This window comes from Salarias fasciatus, chromosome 4 (genome assembly GCF_902148845.1).
Source record: "Salarias fasciatus chromosome 4, fSalaFa1.1, whole genome shotgun sequence".
NCBI lineage: Eukaryota > Metazoa > Chordata > Actinopteri > Blenniiformes > Blenniidae > Salarias > Salarias fasciatus.
This window is the reverse complement of record NC_043748.1, coordinates 6572752-6595914: the sequence shown is the minus strand read 5'-3', so window position 1 is coordinate 6595914 and position 23163 is coordinate 6572752. Positions and strand designations below refer to the sequence as shown.

The window sequence follows — 23163 nt, the reverse complement described above, 5'->3', positions numbered from 1 at the left end:
CACGCAACTACACTTCCCACAATGCACCGGTGCGCAGCCGCTACTTGTCGCTTGCTGTCGCTCTCTGCCTGTGGGTGCCCGCGGTGAATCGCTCCAGCATCCATACCGCCTGCAATGGGACCAATATAGACGCGATAGAGACGCGCCGTGCACACCCAGTCCGCTCGAAAATATGTAACCGGGTCGAGTGCGCGGCGTTTGCGGCTTGGTTGCGATGCGGGAGGGGGAACATGGCAGTCCGGATTCTGCGCTCACTGGAGGACGGAGCGATGCACTGAGAGAAATAATGCGGAATATTTCGCCCCCATAGGTGTCAACGCAGAACATACAAGATGAAGAAGCAGTTCAATCGGATGCGACAGCTCGCCAACCAGACGGTGGGAAGGTAAGGAGACGCCGTTCCTCCGCGCGCGCGCTGCTGCGCGTGCCGGGCCAGGTCCGGATGAGGGGGCTGATGGATGGCCCCGATAAGATAGATGCGGATCATTCATAAAGAAATGATTTGTTTGTTTATTGTGAGGGTGGGGGGGGAAAAAAACAAAACAAATATGGGCCGGGTCGTGATCGTGAGCGTGTGGACGAGCTGGAGGAAAACCCCACGTTCCACTGAGCCTCTGCGTAAAGAGGCTACCGCAGCGTGTAGGCGCATTGCCCCGCAGCTACAACCTGCCCACGGAGACACGGTCGCAGCAACACACACACGCGCGCGCACACACGCGCGCACCATCGCGAGGAAACCGCCCCCCTCCTGACGATCAGATCTCTAAAATGACAGTGTGAGGCTCTGTCGTGAGGAGATGCGGCTCCTGGCTCCGGACCTGTCAGGAGGTGAACGTGATGCGGCGCGCGCTGCAGGATGGAGAGAGAGAGAGCGAGAGAGAGCGAGAGAGAGAGAGAGAGAGAGAGAGAGAGAAAGGCGCAATGTTTTCATTACGCAGTTTGTCAGCTGTGAGGAGGGAAACACCTGAAGTCCTGAAGGTCGTGATCCACATCTTGAACGCCGGCACTGGGATGCTGTGGTTAAATGAAAGCCGGAGAGGCTGTCATTCCTCTGTATGAACTCACTGAGGGAAAGGCTGCTGTGTCAGGGTTTTCCTCCCTTCTCCTCACAGTCATCTTATGCAGTGTACTTTCCCTAAAATCTGGGTGTCTGTGAATTTCCCTCCCCTCTCCAGGAAGGGATGCTTTGTGACCTTTTCCACAGGTCCAACGGGCTTATGCCGCTTCCCCCACCCTCTGCGTTCAGGGAGAGCAGCTTGTCAAGCAGCGCTGGGCCAGAAGGTGTTCTCTGCTCAGCACCGGGGGATTAGGACCAGGAGGCACGGGCCATCATTATTACAAGGCGGTGCACTCAGGAAGGGGTGGGGGGGACCGGCACACCTTGTGGGCTCTGTTTGTGCTATCACTGTCATCCCCCCTTCAGTTCAAGCTGTTTTTTTAGTAGCTGCAGTCTTTTTTGTAATCATTACTGTGTGACTCATTAGAGTGTGTGTGTGGGTGTGATTCTGAAGATGTGTGTGTGTGTGTGTGGGCGGGCAGGTTGTGGGCCTTCATGTGGCCAGAGGAGAAGAGGGCAGCTCCTCTCTGCGTGTGCGCAGATGCAGGCTTTATCTGAACACGCTCCCCGTGCTGTTCCTGGGCGCAATATTGTGAAGCTGAAGGCGGCGGCGGCGGCGTGCCGTCGCTCCGCCGGTGCCGCGGAGTTTTAATGAGCGAACGCCGTCCTGCCCGAACACTCCTGCCCCCGAACTAATGATGTCTGCACCTCGCAGCTGGGACTGCCACTCTCTACCTATTAAATCACATCAGAAATTCTCAGCTGCCCACCGCTTCAAAATAAAGGGAGCCCCTGTGGTGCGATCGATCGGAGCCTCGGATCAGAGAGAGGAGTAACAAGTTCGACCCTGAGGTGACCTTGAGCATGAACCGTGTCTTACAAAAGTACAAAATACCACTCTTCCATCTTTTGTGACATCTTTTAACAGCTAATGATCCCAGCTGGGTGAACACAGGGTTCACACAGGGCAGGTCTCCATGGGCAAACACACGCTCACTTTTACACACACTGGCACTTTAGTGTCGCGAGTTCACAGACACATGCACACAGAGAGAGAACATGCAAACTCTGTGCAGACACGCTCCTGGACTAAATATGGCTGTAGTCTAACTGATTCATGAAATGTGTTTTTATTTCATCAAGAAATGATAATTAAAAGGTTCGGTGTCTTTTTTTAAAGCTCGCCTGTTGTAGTTAAACCATTTTGCTTCACACACTGGCCTCTATGTGTTAGCATGGAATCGATCGGTGGATCAGTGGATATGCAGATTAGTAAAGCTCCTTAATCAAAGTGATGTGAATTTTCACTGTGGGCTACTTTTCTGCTGCCCTGTTTTAACTTCACACCGGCTCTTCTCCCTGTGAGGATGACTTGCTGCGTGATTCTGACTGAAAACTTGAGCTTTTTTGTTTATTTCCCTGCGGCGTTGCCATGTGAACAGCAAAAGGCTTCGACAGGGAGTTTAGAAAAATGTTGCCTTTTTTTTGACTTTTTAATTTACGGAGTTTACCCCTCAGAGTTTATTCTCCATTTTGCCGTGACGCTGACTGGAGCTCCAGCCGGACCGGCGCGGGGTCACCCCTGTCGGTTTGATCCTGTGACCTCTCTGAACCTCAGCCGGTCTCAGTGGAGTCGATCACAGCAGCCACTCCTCAGTCTCTACACATTCCAGATTTTATATGCATGTTTGTTGTTATTCTTTTAGAAATACGATCATGCTTTTTTTTTTCTAGCCCAGCTAGCTATTTTTCAATCTGTTTCTGCTTTAAGAACACAAATGTGTCTTAATAGCTGCAGATTTTTAATCTGCTCATGAATTAGCATCTCTGCACAGGCAGGATCTCTGCACTGCCCGTTTTTTTTCCCCTCCTATGTGGCGGATAGTGAAGGTCTTGTTTCAGTGGGGGGTAGGTCGCTGTTCAGGTGTGCTGTGTCAGCATCCCTCCGGTTCTCCAAGGCTGCTGCAGCTGCCGCCGCCGCCGCCGCCGCTGCTGCCTGTCGTCTGCCGGGGAGAGGGCCCCGGTCATGTGACCAGCAGCTTGACCAATCGCCTCTGCGGAGCAGGACTTCACGCCGAAGCGCGTGCAGCCATGCATACTCTATAGCTGAGAGAAATGTGTTGTGGTGGAGCCGGAGAGACGTAAGAGAGTCTCAGCTCTGCGAAGTGGATGGAAATAATTTGTTCCCAGCTTATAACTAGTGGAAGGGAGGAGAGAGTCTGGACAGTCAATTACAGGCCTAACGTAGAGAGACAACCACACACACACACACACTCACACACACACACACACACACACACACTCATGTCACATTAGCTCAGAATCACAATTCACCTATAGCACACGTCTTTGAATGCTGAGAGGAAACTGGAGGGAGAACATGCAAACTCTCCACAGAGCCACTCACTCCACACAAGCCATTTTAAGGATCTCAATCATGTAGTTATTTGCATATATTTAGAAATGGCATTTTGATGCACTGCAGCCTCACACAAGCCAGAAAGGCATTGCTTTGGCTCAGACAGTTTCAGCCCTCCATCTCTTGACCCATTTTCTCTATTCCCATTTCACTGTCCTATCTGGGTCTAGGACGGCCACGTGAAAGATTCCATGGTGCAAGAGTGCGCGGGTATTTTGCGTTTTGCATAAGGATTTCAAACACGGGAGAAAAGAACTGAACTTTGATCCCGTTGAATCGCCGCGACAACTCAATTTTCACCGATCTTCATCTTTACACTTTGCGCCTGTCACCTGTGTGCCGTTCGCCAGCTGCACTGTGGTGGATCCATCCTTCCAGCCTGTGCCTTGAGGGCAGGCTTTCACTCACCACTCCACTATGCAATTATCAGAAAATGGCAGCCATTTGTGGGCTTGCAGCTGAGTTGGGAATGCTTTCTCTCTCTGGGATTGTCTCAGTCTTTCTCGTCCTCGTCTGATAAGAGCATGTTTGATGCTGGAACACTGGAAGAATGTTTATAGTGGGAGACGACCCAAGAGACAGCATGTCTGTTAATGTGTGTGTGTATGTATATATATATATATATATATATATATATATATATATATATATATATATATATATATATATATATATATATATATATATAAACCTACAACACTTGATGGTCTGCTGGGGTTGTTCCAGGTGAGAAATCAGTGTTTGGTGTTTTTTTTTTACACAGTTTACATGTTACCTAAAATTTCATTTTCTAGACGAAAGCAATAAACCCAGCTTGTTTAGTGAGAAAACGTCTCTCCAGCCTCCCACCGCCCGCTGCTCGAGCAGTGCTGCTGCCTGACAGCTCTGTAACCAGCGGCTGCATGACACTTAAGCGTGGATAAAATGAAAAATGATTTTAACCAGCTTATATTTCTGGTGCCAATCGACGAGGAGGAGATCGTCCAGCTGAAGAAACAGAATGACAAAAATAATTTTCCCATGATTCGTTCGCGTATGCTGGAGCATAATAATGCTGTAAAGTAAATTAGGTTAACTCGGCGTGCCTGTTTTAACATTCAGGACAACATGAATACATCTGCAGCTCTTGGCAGGACTTTGTGGACTTTAGAAGAGCATATGGTAGCCGACAGGTAACTGGAGGTGTAGCAGGCAGCCTGTTGCATACTGATGCCTCGAGCTCCTCTCACAGCTCGGTAAATTATTGAGCGTTGGGGCGTTAGCAATCAAACAAGAGTCGTTTCTTTACGCACAAAATATTTCCAACAGCAACCATGGCTGTGATGCATGGTGTCACTCAGTGCTGCTATACGGATTACATGTCGATAACTCCATCAGCGCCTCGCACAGGCAGCATGCTACAGGGTTCGGTAGTGATAAAGAGCCTTTGTCAAGGGGGCATTTTGGCCATCAAAGGAGAGATGATGTAATATCAGACAGAAGCGGCGTTTCTCCCTTTCCATGTGGCTGATTCCCTCAAAAGACTGATCTCTTAAAGAGGCCCAGTGCTGGAGAGCCGCTGTAAACCTCAGTGCTGCTGGGTTTTAAAAGCACATGTGAACAAAACAACATGACACACAGAACGATGCGGAGACTCGGTGGCATCACTGATTCTGTTTCTGTCCGTCTTAACGTGGGTCCTGTCAGAGTCAGGCTGGTCATTTTCAGGTTGTGTGACAGGTGTCAGCATCAGATCTGCTGCTTATGAGCTAATCTGCATGACAAGTGAAAGGGAGCATGGAGCTTAAGTGATTATAATAAGACGATCACACACACACTCTCTTTTACACATGTGGCTAATTTATAGGCATCGATTTATTAGTTAATTGTAGTTCCTACAATTGAAATATCTAAAGAAAACTTACAAAAGCCTCTGAGGCCATACTCAAACCGTGGACATACTCGGACTCATAGCAAAGTTCATTAAAACGAACACACATGAACTGGACCGTCTCACGATGAAGACGAGGAACCACTTACATCAACTTTTGTAGTTAATTAGTTAACTGTGAGGAGTAATTAGATTACTCCTGTCTTCAAATAGGTCTAAACCACTATTTATGATATATGATTGAGAGAAGACTGTTGTATGGTTCTATTGATAGTAATGACTGAGTTCTTCTGAGACTCCACATGCTCACTTCTGTCCATTCAGGAACTCCAGTAAGGCTCCAAACAGGAAGCAGTGATACACTAATAACATGCCTCTGCCCAGTATGCCTCTGGGTTCACAGTCTAAAAACATGCACATGAGATTAATTGATGACCCTGAATGGCCCTCAGTTGGGAATGTGTGTGTGTGTGTGTGTGTTTGTCTGTCAGCCTGTCTGTCCTGTGATGGACTGGTGACCTGCATCCTCCCATCGAGGTAGCAGGGATTTACACCAGAGTCCCGCCACCCTGTAGAAGATGGATGGATGGGTGAAAAACACTGTTAAGTCACAGCAAAAACTGTATTTTTTGGAAATATTTTTATGAATGATGTCTTAAGAGATAACTCAATTTTAAAGTGACATGTCCGTGAATGAATGCTTCAGGCTCTCTCTCTCTCTCTCTGGACATGTGTGTTTTGTGTGTGGGAGCGTGCATGCCCCTGTGTATGTGTGTGAGTGTGTGTGTTCTCTCTGCTCTCGCCAGTTATTCTTGCATACTTGACAGAACTGTGACCTACTTTGCTGGACAACTACAGTAAGTGGGTTCTTCTGTTTTAGTAACGGTGCATCCCATCAGCCCCCCCCCCCCCTCCTCCTTTCTGCCCTGTCGTTCGGGTGGTAAGTGAGTGGGCCTCTGGATGCACGGCACAGTTTCGAAGAAAAGAAAAAAGCATTGGGTGACCATCTCAGGTCGCTGTGTGTGTGTGTGTGTGTGAGCGTGTTTGTGTGGGAAACTGTGGTTTTCATGCCAGCGCTCCAGGCCATGTGGTGCCCTGCTGGGGCCCAGGGCCATCATTCTGCTCTGCTACCCAGCTCCCCCAGCAGCAAGGGGACTAGCATGTAGCATCTAGCATGTAGCGGCGGCAGAAACACACGGCACAAACGCAGAGAGAGGCGGCAACAGTCGGCGCTTGGCTCGCACCCAACACAATATGTTCAAGACTACAGATGCTATTTTATGCACTTTTTGATTATGTCTACATGGATTATTCATGCTTTCATAAGCCATGCGCAGTGCTGCGGGCTGCTGAGGATGCAGCTGTCTGACATTAACATATCTCAAGATAGAAGTACTTATTATATAAGATGACTTTGGAGCTGAAATGGTCAGCTGGTTATTTTCTGTTTCACCTTTAAATTTCTGCAGTAACAGGAACCTGGAAGGTGGGCCACAATTTCTACCACTGCAACACTTTCCTTTTTTGATTGGTCCTTATTGATGTGACCAGAGGTGGAGGGTTAGCAGCCGTTGATCTCAGCGTGTAAATATAATCTCAGCTAATGAAATTCCTAGTTGTCTGTGTTTGCATTGCACAGATTTTTAGCAGTGCATCATGGAAATGAGCAAAACTGTCAGTGTTTGACATGTTATTCTGTACTGATCTCTTTAACTGAGCGTCCTCGGCTCCAGGTGAAGGAATGCCTGCGTCGTAGCAGATGGTTGGCATAAACCTGGCAACGCCTTCCTCCCCCTTCGCGAGCGCGCCGCCCACATGGCTTCCAGCTCTCACACATGTTTACTTTCCTCCCAGGACTCAATCTGCACACTATTTGCTGAGAGGATGTCTCTCATCACCTCAGAACCCCCCCTCCCTCCTGCTGGCTTTACGTCAGTTTCTGTAGGACGGGCGGCACCGAGATTATCCCCGGTATCCCAGCTTGACACCCCCCCACCCCCGTCTAATACCATGTAAGGTGACGCCATCGTCTAAAAACAAACAAGTCTACGCTGAGGTTGTAGCGTTCTGACGCCTCACTGCGACGAATATTACTGTTCCACATCATCCATGTGAGAGTATTATTTAATAATACTTTGATTCAGACATTAAATGCTTCCGTCTGGGTTCGACTACAATAAACATCACAGAACATGGAGCGTTTGAGGTTTTGATGCTGGTAAATTGCTAAAGCCACACTGTGCCAAACTTTACAGCCCTGTTTGAGTTATTTTCGTTCCTCCCCCCCCCCCCGACCCCCTCCCCTCCCCGCCTTTGTCATGTAATCAGCAATCTGCGATCACACTTGTCCTCACAAATCATGCCAGAAATCTCTCGCTTTTCTATCATTCTCCACTCTGGGGCATACACGCACGCACACACTTCCTGTGTTTCTCCTCCCCGGCTCTCTGTGGGCTGAGCAGTTTTTCGAGAGGCCGGCTGTGATTAGATGCCCGGGTATGATTTGACCCAGTTCCCATGGCTCTGCGCTCTCGTCCTGGCACTGAGGGCCATGGCTGCTAATAGCTGACATCCTTAATGCCCATCTTTCTGCCGCTGCCAACTGTGTATGTAACATGCTTAAACGCCTACATGTCAATTATTAAACCAGCACGCCATATTTCTTTTCTGGTGTGTTTTGGATGTCATGGAATGAAGGAATCAGTCACATTTATTTCTGGATGATGAACACATTAATGAATGGAGCAGAAGCTGAGAGGTATTTTAAATTTTCTTTCAGACTCATTGTTTGAACATTGGTATTGTTTGGGTATAATAGCAGGAAGAGGCTGGGCAGACAGGAAGCGCATAGGAGTTGTGTTCTAGTTTTGAGGGGTCAAGTTTTAACAAATTTTGAGAGAAAGTAGTAGTAAAAATCTCTATCTGCTAAAGAGTTAACCCTAAAGTATTTTCTGCCTGTGCAGACGTGACACCTTGTATTTGTGAGATCCAGCGATTTGCTCTTTCCTGCTCGCGTGGCTCATTCGCCGCTCGAGCAGTTCTCTCTGCTTCACTGGCGTCGCCGCCCGGCCTTTTTCCTTCAGACGCCGGCCGATTCCCCATCTGCCGGGACCGCGGTGGGATTGGACGCTCCGCTGTGGGAGCTGGCGTTCTTGAATCGGCGAACCGCCGCTGTGTATTGTCTGAGATCGTGACTCAGAGAGAGAGGCAGCCACACAAACACACACACACACACACACACACACACACACACACACACACACACACACACACACCCGTGCACTCATGCTCCGGAAGGCACAGGTGTGAGGATGGAGCGAACTCATTTTGCTGCTCCTGTGATAACATCACATACATGAAAAACAATTTCTATACAGCGTTTAGCCAGAATATTTACATTTGTATATCTCTGCATCTCATGAATGTCTTTTTTTTTTTTTTTTTTTTTTTTTCTTTACAGAGCTGAGAAAACGGAGGTGTTGAGTGAGGACCTTTTACAGGTGAGTGTGCAAACCAGAGGACGGTAATCACAATAACATTAAAATGATTTAATTATGCTCTCTCAGTAGTTCATTGTTCGCGCTGTGTCACTGCAACAAGTGGAATTAATGTGATTATGATGTCTGTCCGTGATAACGGTGCTGACTAATGTTTCTAGTTTTTTTTTTTCTTTTTTTTTTTTTGGCACATCAAAAAAGGGTTGTTTGTTGTTGTTTCTGTGCAACTGATGTTTTGATAAAAATCTTCTGTGTCTGATGGTGTGATTTTATCATGATGGACTCAGTTCTGACTGACTAATCAAGATGTCCAACAAATGAGAGTTCTCCTCCCTCGTCATCATTTATTTTTTTTCAGAACAGTCAAAATGTATGAAAAGCATAAATAATTGCATAGAGATGCAAATTTTAACAAGTTACTCAAAACCACACAAAACATGATGATTTCTGGTGTTGTTTAACATAAAAAAGTATGTTTTTAGCAATGCAAAGTAGTTGAGGATTGTGTGCCGGGCCATTGCGAGCTTCCCTCTGACGTGTGTGTGTGTGTGTGTGTGTGTGTGCGTGCGCGTGTGTGTGCGTGCCCAGGTGGAGAAGCGTCTGGATCTGGTGAAGCAGGTGACGCACAGCACCCACAAGAAGCTGACCGCCTGCCTGCAGGGTCAGCAGGGGACCGATATAGAAAAGAGATCCGTCAAGTCACCTTCCGTGAGTTGACGCGTCAGTCTGCCAAACGCCTGAAGAGATTTGATATCTGAAAATCCGTGTGACGACGTTTCTCTCTCCGGTTAGAAAAAACTTCCGCTCACCATCCTGGCGCAGTGTTTGGAAGAAGGGGCTGCGGTGCTGGGGGATGACTCGCTACTGGGGTAACTAATCACTGAAAGACCGGGATTCACACACACACACACACACACACACACACACACACACACACACACACACACACACACACACACACAGACACACGCACACACGCATCCAGAGTCAACTTTAATTATCGACTGTGCTATTGAATCCCTCTGTCCTCATTCTCCTTGATTGCCCGTGACTTTGTGTTGGTCTGCCCCCGAACAGGAAGATGCTGAAGCTGTGCGGGGAGACGGAGGAGAAGCTGGCCCAGGAGCTCATTCAGTTCGAGTTCCAGATCGAGAGAGATGTGGTGGAGCCTCTTTATGTGCTCGCTGAGGTGAGGCACCAGCATGGAAATAACACCTTCCCGACTTGCTTTTTTTTTTTAAATTAATATTAATATGACATGATAAGCACTGGAGTCTCCTCATTTGCATAATACTCTCGTTTCCTAATTTGATTTTGTAGGTGGACATTCCTAACATCCAGAAACAGAGAAAGCACTTAGCTAAACTTGTCTTGGACATGGACTCAGCGCGGACAAGGTGAAAAACGTTCACATTTTTAAGAAAGGCTGCAAACATGCATGGAGAAAACATACGGTAATACAACTGCGATTTTTAAAAAAATCCCACACAGATTTCAACAATCATCCAAGTCATCGAGTCACCCAAGCACACTGCAACCCGGAGCCAAGTCCGAGTCCCTAAGAGAAGAGATGGAGGAGTCAGCCAATCGAATGGAGATTTGTAGGGTCAGTCGCCAATCATTTATCACACCCAGCCCCGCTCCTCTCACTCTGATTTACAGCTCTCCTGCATACATCCGACACGTATAAACCACGTTGTGGGGATGTGATCTTGAGAAATCCTTCTTTTTCAACCTTTTTTTCTAGGATCAGCTGTCAGCAGACATGTACAACTTCGTGGCCAAAGAAATAGACTATGCAAACTACTTCCAGACAGTAAGTACATCACCTCAGAAATGGAAAATCCCACTGGGACATTTCCTGCTTTGTTCTCAGAGAAGCCTGAATGCCACTGCCTCCATTTCACGATATACACTTAATGATTACCTCCTCTCCTCCTCCTGTCTCTCCAGCTTATAGAAACACAAGCCGAGTACCACAGGAAGTCATTAGAGATTCTTCACAGCGTCCTGCCCCAGATTAAAGCTCACCAAGGTGAGTCATACCCTGTGTGTGGAGTGTGTGCCGCGTTTCTGCACCTCCCGTCGTATCGGGGAAAATAGAGGGCCCGTTAAAAGCCCTTCCCACGTGTGAGGCTCATTAAAAAATAATCCGGCAGGTTGTTATTTTAAGTGTGGTCACTTCACGGCGGTGAAACCCCGGGGAGGCTTTCCTCATTACGCTTCGTCAACACACAGTGTCCAAACTCGATATGCGGCAGCGTCACAGCTGTGGCTGCGGGGGTTTGTTGTTATCTCCGCGTCGCTTCTCCAGCTTCTGTTTTGTGTTACAGAGGCGTGGGTGGAGAAGCCATCGTTTGGCAAGTCTCTGGAGGAACACCTGAATATTAGCGGGAGAGAGATCGCCTTCCCCATCGAAGCCTGTGTCACCATGCTGCTGGAGTGCGGCATGCAGGAGGAGGTACGAGCAGACACCCGTCGCTGCATAATTCCAGGGCACGTTGTTCTCCAGAAGTGGGTTTTTTTCAGTGTATGTCATCCAAGGACTAAAAATATGTGAACTCAGCATTCTGTTGCAGTGTCAGACGTCGCAGGTCGTTTCAGATCGGATAATTACACGTGATTATGCGTTCGCTGCAGGGTCTCTTCAGAGTGGCTCCGTCGGCCTCCAAGCTGAAGAAGCTGAAAGCCTCCCTGGACTGCGGAGTTCTGGATGTGCAGGAGTATTCCTCCGACCCGCACGCCATCGCAGGTGAACTACACCCACGTGAATGCCTTGCTCGAAACCCATTTCCATAACAACAACCTCGTACGCTCTGTCACTTTCAGCCAGGAAGAAAACAGAGACTATGTAACAAACTGAACATTTACAAGATTACTGACATGTTCTTTCTTTGACAGTGTGATTCTTTTTGGGCAGAATAAGAGATACTAAACTGTCCTCGTCAACTCTGGCCTCAGTGTTATTTTCTGTGGGGCTCTGTGTTCAGATATAGCCGTCCATTCCACGTCTTAGAATGAAATCTGTGTTGAGCAGTCTGAATCTGGCAGATGCACCGGCAGCGCGGGCCTGCTAGAGGGGGGTGGAGATATAGGGCACGGCCTCGCCGGCACTCTGACGAGAGCGAACAGCCCCGCCGCTTCTCTCATGGAAGAAAACACTCTCGCTCTCTCCTTGTTGTTCTCATCCACAGGGGCCCTAAAATCGTATCTCCGCGAGCTCCCCGAGCCGCTGATGACCACCGAGCTTTATGATGAATGGATCCAGGCCTCCAAGTGAGCCGCTGTTCCCTTATTAAACGTGTCGTCTTGAATCGTGAAATCAGCCTTGATGAAAGCTTCGCTGCCAGAATGAAAAATGGTGACATTTATGAAGAAGTGAAGTAACGCCCTAATTTTGTTTTTTGTTTTTTTTTTATCACCTCAGCATCCAAGATATGGACAAACGGCTACAAGCATTAATGGCAGCGTGCGAAAAACTCCCCACGGACAACTTGAACAACTTCAGGTTAGTCACACTCAACAATCCTCTGCATATTTATTCTTACATGTAGTTCAGTTCTGCAAAATATAAACATGGGGAATAATGTTGTGAGACGGCAGGAGGATTGTGATGCTGGAGGGTATGCTGACAGAAGGAAAGACGAGATCTGCTGAAAAATGCATGCTGGTGAAGCTCAAGCATTGCAAAAAAAAAGTATGTTTCGTACATTTCAAAGTGCACGTTTACCTTCAACCCTGCAGATATTTAATCAAATTCTTAGCCAAGCTGAGTGAGTATCAGGATGCAAACAAGATGACTCCTGGAAACATGGCCATCGTCCTTGGACCTAACTTGCTGTGGACACACACTGAACCGTATGTCTCGCTAAAGCAGCTCATGCGTACCTTTGTTTCGTACCTTAACCGACCACACGGCGTGCGGACGATACCTGACTTTGCGTTTCTTTCCAGGAACATGACGGAGATGATGACGACCTTGTCCCTGCAGATCGTCGGTGTCATTGAGCCCATTATCCAGCACGCTGACTGGTTCTTCCCTGGAGGTGAGGACACTGTGGAGGATGTTGTTATAGGACCGTTCTATTCTTTATTCTGTCAGTTGTCACAGTTGCAAAAAAAAAAAAAAAAAGATAATTTCTTAGAATTGACCTGTGGTTTGGACTGCACAGTGTGTTCATCAGTTTGATTCTGGGCCTGGGGCCCGTTCTGGTTGCATGTGTGCGTGGGTTTTCTCTGGGTACTCCGGTTTCCTCCCACTGTCCAAAAAAACAGGCATTTGAGGCTAATTTGCGGCTTTTAAATTTCCCATAGGTGTGAATGTGAGTGTCTATGTTTCTGTTTGACTGACTTGATGGTATAATAGATGGATACTTGGTTTGGGTTGCACTGTGGTCAAGTCTCCAGTTTGTTTCTTGGCTTTGTAGCCTTTCTGATTGCATGTTCTATCTGTGTGACAAGGGATTTCTCTCGATATTTCCAATTTCCTCCCAGAGTCCAAAAAACATGAATTTGAGGTGAATTCGTTATGGATTACTGACCTGTCCAGGTCGTACCCTTGTTTTTGCCCTTAATCTGCTGAGATCAGCTCCTGTGGCCTGTGTCCCAAAGTTGGATAAAGCGATATAAAAAGATGGCTGGATGGACCTGTGAATTAGAATACTTGAAACACTTAAAACACTGCTGCGAATATGAAAAACACCACACCGATCACGTCTCTCCTCCTTCCTCAGATATCGAGTTCAACCTGACGGGCAGCTACGGCAGCCCGATCCACACCAACCACAACTCCAACTACAGCTCCATGCCCTCGCCAGACATGGACCAGTCGGATCGCAAGCAGCAGCACGACCAGAGTCGACGCCCACTGAGCGTCGCCACGGACAACATGATGCTGGAGTTCTACAAGAAGGACGGGTACGATTGCCAAGTGTGATCTTTTGCTGCCCACCTCTCACTCTCTTTGCAGCACTCTCTCTCCACCCACGTTTCTTTTCATACAACTGATACCGAATTCTCATATCGGATTAAAAAGAAAAGTCCTTTGCTCTTTGTGAAGTGTTTACTTTTCCTCCGAAGAAACAACAAACCTTAATTGGCAGCTGAGGTTAGCGTGGCGCTGCATTTATCTCACCTGCCAATAGTTTTTGGACACCCCGGATTATCAGGATTCATCGAGAGGCGGCTTGCAAACGGGTCGCTCTTTCAATAAACGGGCCTTGAGTGGCATGGTTTCCATGGCAACAGGCCTCTGATAAAGAGCTGCTGGTTGTGTCTCTTTTTTTTTTTCTCTCTTCTTGGGAAATATTTCTTCGGCGCTATCTTCCCATCCTCCCACACCCGGCTCCTCCTTCACAGTCTGGCTAGCGCGTCACCTGGCCTGAGTCATTCATCCAGCCGGTGGAAAATCACTGGAGGAATTAAAAACCCGGGGTGTGCGGTTCAGTCGGCGTCCGGCTGAATCTGCTTGCCGTATCACACAAAATCAGCAGCGATTCAGTAACACTCGACAGGGACAAAAAGCCTTTGATCTGTCTCAAGCATTGAGCAGAGCGGGAAAGAGGAGTCTGCGCCGTCTGCTCGTTTGTTTCTATCAACGCTGAATACATTTAATCAGAGAAAACAAGCTTTTAATGGGCGTTTAGTAGATAAGTACACACTTGTTATGTGTTTTGACATCGTCTCACCTCCTGAACATCCCTCCTGCTCCTCCCTGCCACGGTAGATCTCACCCCCCCCCCTCCCCTTCATATAGACACTGAATGACTAAGTGTTTTCAGTTGGTCATTGTGAACCTTGTCTACATTCCTTGTGGCCTCATGTCCCTTCTGCCTCTCTTCTACCCTACTAACGCAGCATCAGGAAGATACAAAGGTACTGTATCGTTCCTTTTTCCCCCACTTCTTTCCTCATGTCTCCTCCTCACCTCGCGCCGTGTTCGCCGTCGTCATACGTGACCGTGTGCGTGTGTCACCCCCTCCAGCATGGGCGTCCGCGTCATGGACACGTCCTGGGTGTCGCGCAAGGGATCGTCCACTCTGGCGCGCAAGACCTCCTCCACCCCTCCCGGCATGCAGGGCCCCGGCTCTCCGGCCGACACGCTCATCCCGGAGCAGCCCGGGGAGCTCGCCACCTCGCCGTCCGCCACGCCGCCGCTGGGAGAAAGGATTTGGTGAGTCGCCGTGTCCTCCTGCTCCTCCTCCTCTTCTTCTTCTTCGTCGGGCATCCACTCCAGTTCACTGTTAACTGCCATCACCATCATCATCACCGTCATTGGCATCCTGGGCTCTGTTCGGCTGCGTTAATCATACTTCCATCATCCCGCAGCGCTTCCATGTTTTCTTTGGTATTATCTTTGTCAACATGCTTCATTCTGTTGTTGTTGTTGTTGATTCCACACTCTGCCTTTCTCGAGCTTTCGGCGTGTCCTCCTGTCACGTTTTTACCACTGTGGATAAAACAGATATATATATAAAACAAAATATAAAAACGAAAACTGCGCAGATTCTTTCCGTTTTTGGTCCAGATTCTGAATGGTAACTTTATTTTTTGTTTCTGAGCTTCAACCTGCCAGTTGTTGCGAGCATGCTGATATTTTCCAAACTCCATTGTTGTGGCTTGGCTTTCTCAGCTTTGGTCATGAATGATTCTTTTTTTCTGTTGACACTCGGACTGATTTTGCCATTTTTTTTTGGTACCTTTATCATAGCTAAACACGTGTATAATCACTCCATGGTCACTGACTCTGCCTGTGTGGCAGACGAGAGATAAATATGGCTTCTATCTTTGGCTGGCTTCCCCCCCCCACCACCCTCATCTCCTGTGGCTCTTTCAGCCATTGAAAGGGTTTTGTGTCTGTTTCACACTGCCCTGGGCTGACTGCAGGACCTATGAGACGTAGAAGTCCTATAGGATTAGGGCAGATAGGATTTCCATATCAAGCAGTGAGGAGATATCCAGTCGTCAGCTCAGCTCGACAGTGCATTAAGCTGCAGACCAGCACTTTGGCTCCAGAGAAAGCTCCTCACAGCTCTATGCAGTGTGCAGACACAAGGTGCTCACAGAGGGAGTCCTACACACTGTATTATTTTCCTTTGGCAATAAAACTTTATTTTCCATTGCTGTTTCTTTGTGCTTGTCTTTGTATATATATTGCACTGAGATGACTGTGTGCTAAGCTTGGTGCCCACCGCCCACCCTAAAAATACCCTTATCTTTTTTTTTTTTTTTTTTTTCTTCCCTCCTGGTTTTGGTTATGGACGAACTAACACACCGACTAACACACCCTGATCATCAAAGCAGCTTTTCCTATATCGCTCCGGTGCGTTTCCCTGTTCAATCACTAGAGCTGTTTCTTTTGTGCTGTCTATTCTCTTAATATCTACAGCTCAGACAACGTGTCGCCCAATCGGCCGGACACCTCTCATGCCCACCCGCCCCCCGGGGAGGACCGGCCGCCCCCTCCTTACCCTACCTCCTCGTGCCACACGGCCCCTCACCATTTCTATCCCAAACCCCCACCTTGCGCTCGCCCTGTGGCACCGGGCCCCGAGTCGCAGCCCCCCGGCTCCCCCCCGCCCCCGTTGCGCTGGTCTGGCTTCACCCCCCCTGCCCCGCCGCCTTCCTCCTCCTCTTCCTCCTCCTCCTCGTCTCTTGACATTAATTCGAACCCCAAACCTAGCTGTCTGCACTTCCCCAAGCACAGCCCGCCTGGCGACATGTCGCATGCCCCCCCGCCAGACGCTCACGCTTCGCCGCTCTACATCAAAACTCCCCTGGTACTAACCCGCCATGACCAGACCCTCGGCAACCCCCCTAGCCTCCCTTCGTCCGCGCCCCCACCCCCGCCGTGGGCTGCCTGTCCATGTGCCCGAGAGAGAGGACCCCCCAGGCTGACTAGGTAAATACAACACACCCATAGCCACTATGGATGCATCACAGAGTGGCAGCTGTGTTTCTCCTTTAGCTCGCTGGCTCATATTTTCTTTTCTTTCCTTTTTTTTTTTTTCGTTTTTTGCTTTTTTCCCCCCTCCCCCTTCAAAATACGCCCCTCCGACTCTGTAACATGCAGGTTCTCTGGGGATGTCTGTCATTGGGGTTGCCTAGCAACCGGTGATGTTACTCGCTCTCGTAGGTCTGGGCTGCTGTTGAGTGAACAATAAACACATTGTCAAGGAATGATGTGACTTTCCAGTCAGCTGTTTTTATTCTTCTTCTTCTTTTTTTTTTCCTCAACCTTGAAGCAATGGTTTTAGTGATACTATTCAACACCACGTTAGCATTCATGGCTTGTGGGAAGTAGAACGGGGATTGATAAAATGTCTTCGTACAGCGTAAGCATCTCCCGGCTCGCGCCGAACTGCTGCGCTTGTACGGAGTGACTCTGGCGTTTTCCTGACTCATAAGTCTTTGGTGTTACAACCACACAGGACAGCGTGAATCATTACAGCAAATCTTTGTCAGCAGCCAGTTTGCCCTGTATGCCTTTCCTCGTGCGACTTGGGAATTTGATGTTTTGTCCCTCATACAGCTTATTTTTTTTTGAAGTTATACGAACTGTGGGGTGTTGCAGTTAATTTGACGGTGCACGATGGCAATTTGGTTGACACGACTGCATAGTGGATGTGTGTCAAATATCAAGTCATGTATTTACAGAATCTGAGCTATGAGTTTGTATTATACAATGTAGACACTTAAATTATTTGACATAACAGCTGAAAAACAAATGCACATGAGAAAGTAAGGACTTGAAAATTGATGTGTGAAATACTGTCTCAGTACTTGTATGCAAAACTATTGTCTAATCTAATTGTTTCGATTTTTGTTTTTCTTTTATTTACAGTTATTTATTCACAAACACTAAACTCGGTTAAGATGTTGGCATTGGGGCTCTATGATACCTCCTCTTACAATAATTTATCAAGTTTTATTTTATATTTACACAGTTTGTTAGAGAGGTAGACCACATTTTAGCCATTTGCATGCAATATGTGTCATCTTTTTCAGTGTATCTTCACCATTGTTTGTGTTTAATCCGAATTCAACTTATCCATGACTACGTTTCTTGATGAAGCATTTTGGTAATGCCACGTTTTACAGTTTGTTGTTGACTACATAGTGGACCTGGAAGTAAATCTACAAGTGTACAGTGCATTTACATTAATTTGAATTTTTTTTTTCCTCACAAAACACTGCTGAATACAACAGTACCGTACAGTGTGCGATCTGTGCAGAAACCAGAGGAGAGGATGGGGATGAGGGGCATGAAATATTTCCACAAATGTTTTATACTGAACTCATAATGAAAAGGTTAAAACTGTTTATACTGTCAGTGTAATGTACAAAAAAAAATAGAATACGAGACATTGTCACAATTAGTAATTGCAATGCAACAATTGTACACCTCTTTGTCAGGACCCAGCCTCCCAACATACACTTTTTGAACATAATCGTTAAATCAGTACATTTTCCAAATCTTTAAAATTGATCACTAACAGAGGAAGACAGACTTTGATATAAGATGATTGTATTGTCTCTAAATGTTATTTGCATATAATCTCACTGTTTTAATTAAGTGAAACGGCATTATCTTGGTAACAATGCAAAGAAACCCATTGACACACTCGTAAGTGATGGTGATGATGATGATGGTCCTGGCTGTTTTGGTACTGAGGTAACGAAGTACAAGCAGGTCCAACACACCCACCGTTCAGAAACACGCGGCGTCTCCTGCTGTCCGTGTACTAACGTCTGCCTGTCTTTTTCAGTTCACTGAAGAGTAAAGAGCTTTCTCCTGTCATTGGGCACAAAGGCATCCAGGTGGCAGGTCCAACAGTCCCTCCCAGCTGTAGCCCTCAGAGCAGCAGCCAGTCCCCCCACTCCACAGAGCACAGTCCACACACCCTGCGCAAAGGTCGGTACCTCGCCCCGTTTGAGCCGACTTCTGAGCACATTCCCAGTTCATAAGATCCTCGTCTGTTTCTAGGTTCAAAGAAGCTGGCCCCCGTTCCTCCAAAGGTCCCTTATGGCCAGTCTGGAGGGATGTCTGACCAGTCCACAGGTCAGCCGTCACCAGTTAGCCTGTCCCCCACGCCTCCGAGCACCCCGTCCCCTTACGGATTGGCCTGTCCCCCAGGACAGCTACCCCCGTCCTCCCCCGGGCAGACGCCGCTCGGGGCGCCCCACTCCCTGTCGTCCCCACCCTCCCTCAGCGGAACGCTCACCAAGTCGCGGCCGGCCCCGAAGCCCAGGCAGAGACCCAGCCTGCCGCCTCCTCAGCCGCCCACGGCTCCTCCCATCCTCGGCGGACCGGTCATGGCCCCGATCCCCCAGCCCCTGGAGCAGGGCCTCCTGGACGGACTGTCTCCCGGGGAGAGCATGTCTACAGGTAATCAGCCGTTGGCATCGACACCACCGCCGCCGCCACAGGTGGGGCTGCAGCGGCCTTCTCTCAGACTCGCTGTGGCTCTGTCCAATGGAGACGGTGGACGAGTGTAGGACTCTGTAGGACTTGTCACTCTAGACATAAAACAATACCTCTCCCCTTTATGACCGTCCCCAAACTAATTCCCGAATGAATAAAAGTTGCCTTTTAGACACAGATGCCTGAAAATGACCCGATGTAAACAGAAACATTTCTGCGCTCCCGCAGTTGAGTAGACCTCCTGACCTATGTACTCATTGCTTGTGTTATGTGATGATGTTTCTGGGTAATGTGTGGAAACATCAGAGAAGCATAGCTCGTCCTGCTTGTATGGAAGTTGCCATTAGATTCATCATGTGCTCTCTGTTTATCTGTGTTACCCAGACCCCCAGTCGGCAGAGGTAGGTCAGAGGCTTGCACAGTTCACACCAGTCTCGTACTGCGTAGCAGGCGTGGGGAAAGTAGCCAGACAAGCCCCCGCATTGTATCTTCCAGTATGATGTTCTGATGATGAGGTGTTCTGTCAATATATACCAGTCCTTCTGTCACTTTGTTATATTTATCATTCTCTTGTTCCCCCCTGCTACTATTGTGTACCTTGCAGCTGTGTGAGGCCAGAGATTCAGTGTGGGCTAAGTGTGAGGGGGACTTTTAGGGTAAGCCAGACCGCCCCCGCCCCATGCACTCCATCTCACTGCCTGGCCTCGTACTGTGGATGCCTCTGGGGTCTCCTGCAGCCTGCCTCAAATGCACCGACCCATATCTCTCGATCGGGATGCGCTCCCTATTCCCTCTCCGGGCGAGGCGACATAACTGTCCCTCCGCGCTGTGTTGCAGCCCAACCAAAGATGCACGGCGGCTTAAGGATTTCCCAGAGTGCACCACACTGAGCTCACATTGCAGACGTCATCGCTTACAAAGGTCCATCTTAAAAGGCCCCGTTCTTTCGTTCCCCATTTCAGCCCTATACTGGCAGACATCTCCCTCCAATGCCCTTCCCATCAGTATGGAGGGGCTACAGGTAACCCCCCCCCCACACTCTTTCTTTGCCAGGTCCATGGCTTTTTATAACCTCCGCTTCCTCTTACTACACTGCCACGCTCCATCTCATTCCTACACAGGAGTAGCACTCAGTCTCCGCTGCTTCCAGCAAATGAGCGGCACAGAGAAAGACCTGTACTGGTAGCGAATCCTCTACCCAGTCCTCATGAGACCTCCATTGTTACTTTAAGCCCACTTGGTGTCTTGGTGCCATTTCTTCCACAGAGTTCCACACACATCTTGTTGCCTCTGTGTTGGTTTTACCTGACCAGTGTTGTAAACGTGTACTGTGTCATCGTGCAGTCATTCTTGACCTGTTATTGTATTTTATCTGACAAAGTATCTGTTGTTTGTTGTCTGAAAAGACAAAGAAAAGCTGTGACATACAACAGTAGTCGGCGGTGTGACTCGAAGCCACACTGGAAATATCCCTGTGTAGAATGTGAAGCACATGTAATGTACCGATTCCTTCAGGGTAGACATCAAATGGCACTTACCAGGAGTTCAGACTCAAAACGATTAATATTATTTCTGCTCTCTTCCATCTTTTTTTACACCTCATTATCATCATCATCGTCATCTTATGCCCTCTTCTCTTCCTCTTGTTGCTCATCGTTGCCATCTCCACTATTCTGCTCATCATACTCACTTTTTCCCATCACGCTCACCATTAGATATCTTCAATTATGAAATCCCCTCCATCAATGTCAATCTGGACAGCCTCATCGATGAGTTCAGCGGTGCCCCCTGCAGGAGGTCCCTGGCAGTGACAGACTCTCCGGAGGGGGACGCTGTGCCTGAGGAGGAGCCCCAGAGCACCACTCTATGACCTATGACCCCAAGGCATCAGTTACCAGCACCCTCCGCGGTTGTACATATTCTAAAACTGTCGCCACCAAGGCCTAACGGAAACACAAACCGGCCGCGCCAATGCCCGCCCGAAACCAGAACACGAACACGAACCCTCCCTCACATCCGCTGCAGGCTGCAAAAATGTCTCACCTCTTACGACTGCTCGCTAGTTCATTAACGTGACTACAAAAAGAAAACACCAAATGCCATTGAGGATGAACAGTTGCCTTTTGGAGGAAAGACTGGATTATAAATGAGTATTCCATTGAAATATTTTTTTTTCTCCTGCTTTGTACATCTTTGTTGTTTAATGCTGTGGTTCTCTATTTTTATGTCTTTTTTTTTTTTCCAATTGATTTATTTATTTTGTTTTGCCTTATTAGAACATGCAATCAAATTGCAATATGATATTCACAAGTTGTGCAACTTCTTTGCTTAGGGAAACTCAGAGCCTGACGAGGTGAAGGAGCAGAGCCCGTCCTCAGGGTGAAACCGAGACACGGAGTGAGAGTGCAGTCTGGTTGTGTTGCTCACAGGGTAATCTAGCTTTGTGCACATTAGGAGCATGCCGAGCCCCAGAGGGAGGCTTTGCATGCAGGACGATAGATTTTAATGCAGTTTTCTTCTTAGCGTCACCCGCCCCGCCGCCATCTTTGCTTCCTCTCGTCTGTCACCGGCTACAACCGTAGTTCTTTATCTGACATTTTACCTTCGTGTAGGTAAGCTCACTTTAACTCACTTTATACCAGCACAGTATGAGAAGAATGTTACTGTATTTCAAGTTTTTTGTACCTGCATCTGCTATCCAGTTTGGAAGAAAGCACCATGACGTGTTTTGCATGACCAAGCCAATAGGACCGACCTGCTTCTAATCAAAGGCCTCTGAACGGCAGTGTTTTATTTAGTGTGAGTGTTACTGTAGGTGAATTTAGGCCCCGCCCCCCTCGTGCTGTTACACTTTGATAACAACGGATGGATGACTACACTGCCTTTAAGTTCATACGATTCTCTCTCTTAAACTTTGTTTCAAGTGCTTCAGGTTCAGTGAACTTTGACCCAAATGTAAATACGGAGACTGTACATACAAATTATGTATATAAAGCTGAGAGGAAAAGTATATGTAAAATGCATATCTTGAATATATAATAACAATAATAATAATGTTTGTGCTGATATTTATCGTGTAGAAAATGTAATGATGAAAATTTGATGTTATTTTTGTCCCCTGCACACGATGAACAGGTTTACTGTAGATTCATATTTTTTTTTCCCACATTATCACCAGGTAACTACGATGCTGCAGCAGATACACAGAAATATTCATTTTTTAGCTTTGACTTTAGACATCCCAGAGCACTGAAGATTAAAACACTAATGCCATATCTCCTTATTATTGTTAAACTATTTCTCAGCGTTTCAGAATAAATAAGTTTGAGCCCACTTTGACCATTTAAATTGATCCTAATGAAAATGAATGCCGTCCTGAAATCTTTATTATTAAACTGATGAAAACATGCGACCAACTTCTCTAAATTCACAAAAAAAGTTTTTCGTGTCCTTTGCTGGTATCCCCACTCTGAACAATTAATCAAGAGATAAATTCCTCATATGCCAGATGCTGCAGTGTCACTTCTTTCATTTCAGAGAAAATCTCTTAGGACAATAATTTTGTCAATTAAAGTGCAATTACAGTGTTCACTGATCCACCTCAGTTCAAAAGTGGTCAAAGTCACCTTCTCCCCCCCACCCCCCCCAAACCTACTGAAAACAAGCCATTAATTTCATTGCAAAGCAATTGTTCAGTTTGTTTAATGTGTGAGTTAAAATGCTGACTAAATGAGTTCTTCAGTAATCTTTCTTTCCAAAAGTGATCCGTGGTATGCCTCGGTGTGTGTGTGTGTTTTCAATGGACTATGTTTATAAAGATTTTGGTGATGTTGATTATATTGATAGTTGTGGTAATTATATGACAACAATTGCAAGTGCCCTCACACTGGCTGTTAT

The 23163-nt window shown here is 47.4% G+C and overlaps 1 protein-coding gene across 4 annotated transcripts; it reads left to right on the top strand.

Annotated features, from left to right (window-relative positions):
- The first annotated feature begins 199 nt into the window (after positions 1 to 199).
- Positions 200 to 21336, top strand: arhgap44a (Rho GTPase activating protein 44a). 4 transcript variants are annotated; one of them, XM_030090661.1, is made up of 23 exons: positions 200 to 385; positions 8807 to 8846; positions 9432 to 9551; positions 9636 to 9712; positions 9921 to 10032; positions 10164 to 10240; positions 10335 to 10449; positions 10591 to 10659; positions 10797 to 10878; positions 11177 to 11304; positions 11484 to 11595; positions 12038 to 12119; positions 12271 to 12351; positions 12588 to 12701; positions 12798 to 12889; positions 13577 to 13760; positions 14700 to 14717; positions 14827 to 15015; positions 16231 to 16743; positions 18611 to 18756; positions 18829 to 19230; positions 19871 to 19922; positions 20982 to 21070. In XM_030090661.1, the coding sequence occupies exons 1-22, from the start codon at positions 333 to 335 to the stop codon at positions 19876 to 19878; spliced, it is 2814 nt and encodes a 937-aa protein (XP_029946521.1). In that variant the 5' UTR covers positions 200 to 332; the 3' UTR covers positions 19879 to 19922; positions 20982 to 21070. The 4 variants fall into 4 exon arrangements, with proteins under 4 accessions (XP_029946521.1, XP_029946520.1, XP_029946523.1 ...); XM_030090659.1 differs by lacking the exon at positions 19871 to 19922 and having other exon boundaries at positions 333 to 385; positions 20982 to 21336; XM_030090660.1 differs by lacking the exons at positions 14700 to 14717; positions 19871 to 19922 and having other exon boundaries at positions 20982 to 21336.
- Positions 21337 to 23163: the final 1827 nt, after the last annotated feature.

Coding starts and splice junctions, on each gene's coding strand:
- arhgap44a (XM_030090659.1), top strand. CDS start 333: ATGAAGAAGCAGTTCAATCGGATGCGACAGCTCGCCAACCAGACGGTG. Junction 10,033..10,163: donor CTCTTTATGTGCTCGCTGAG/GTGAGGCACCAG, acceptor TTGATTTTGTAG/GTGGACATTCCTAACATCCA. Junction 19,231..20,981: donor CGGGGAGAGCATGTCTACAG/GTAATCAGCCGT, acceptor GCTCACCATTAG/ATATCTTCAATTATGAAATC.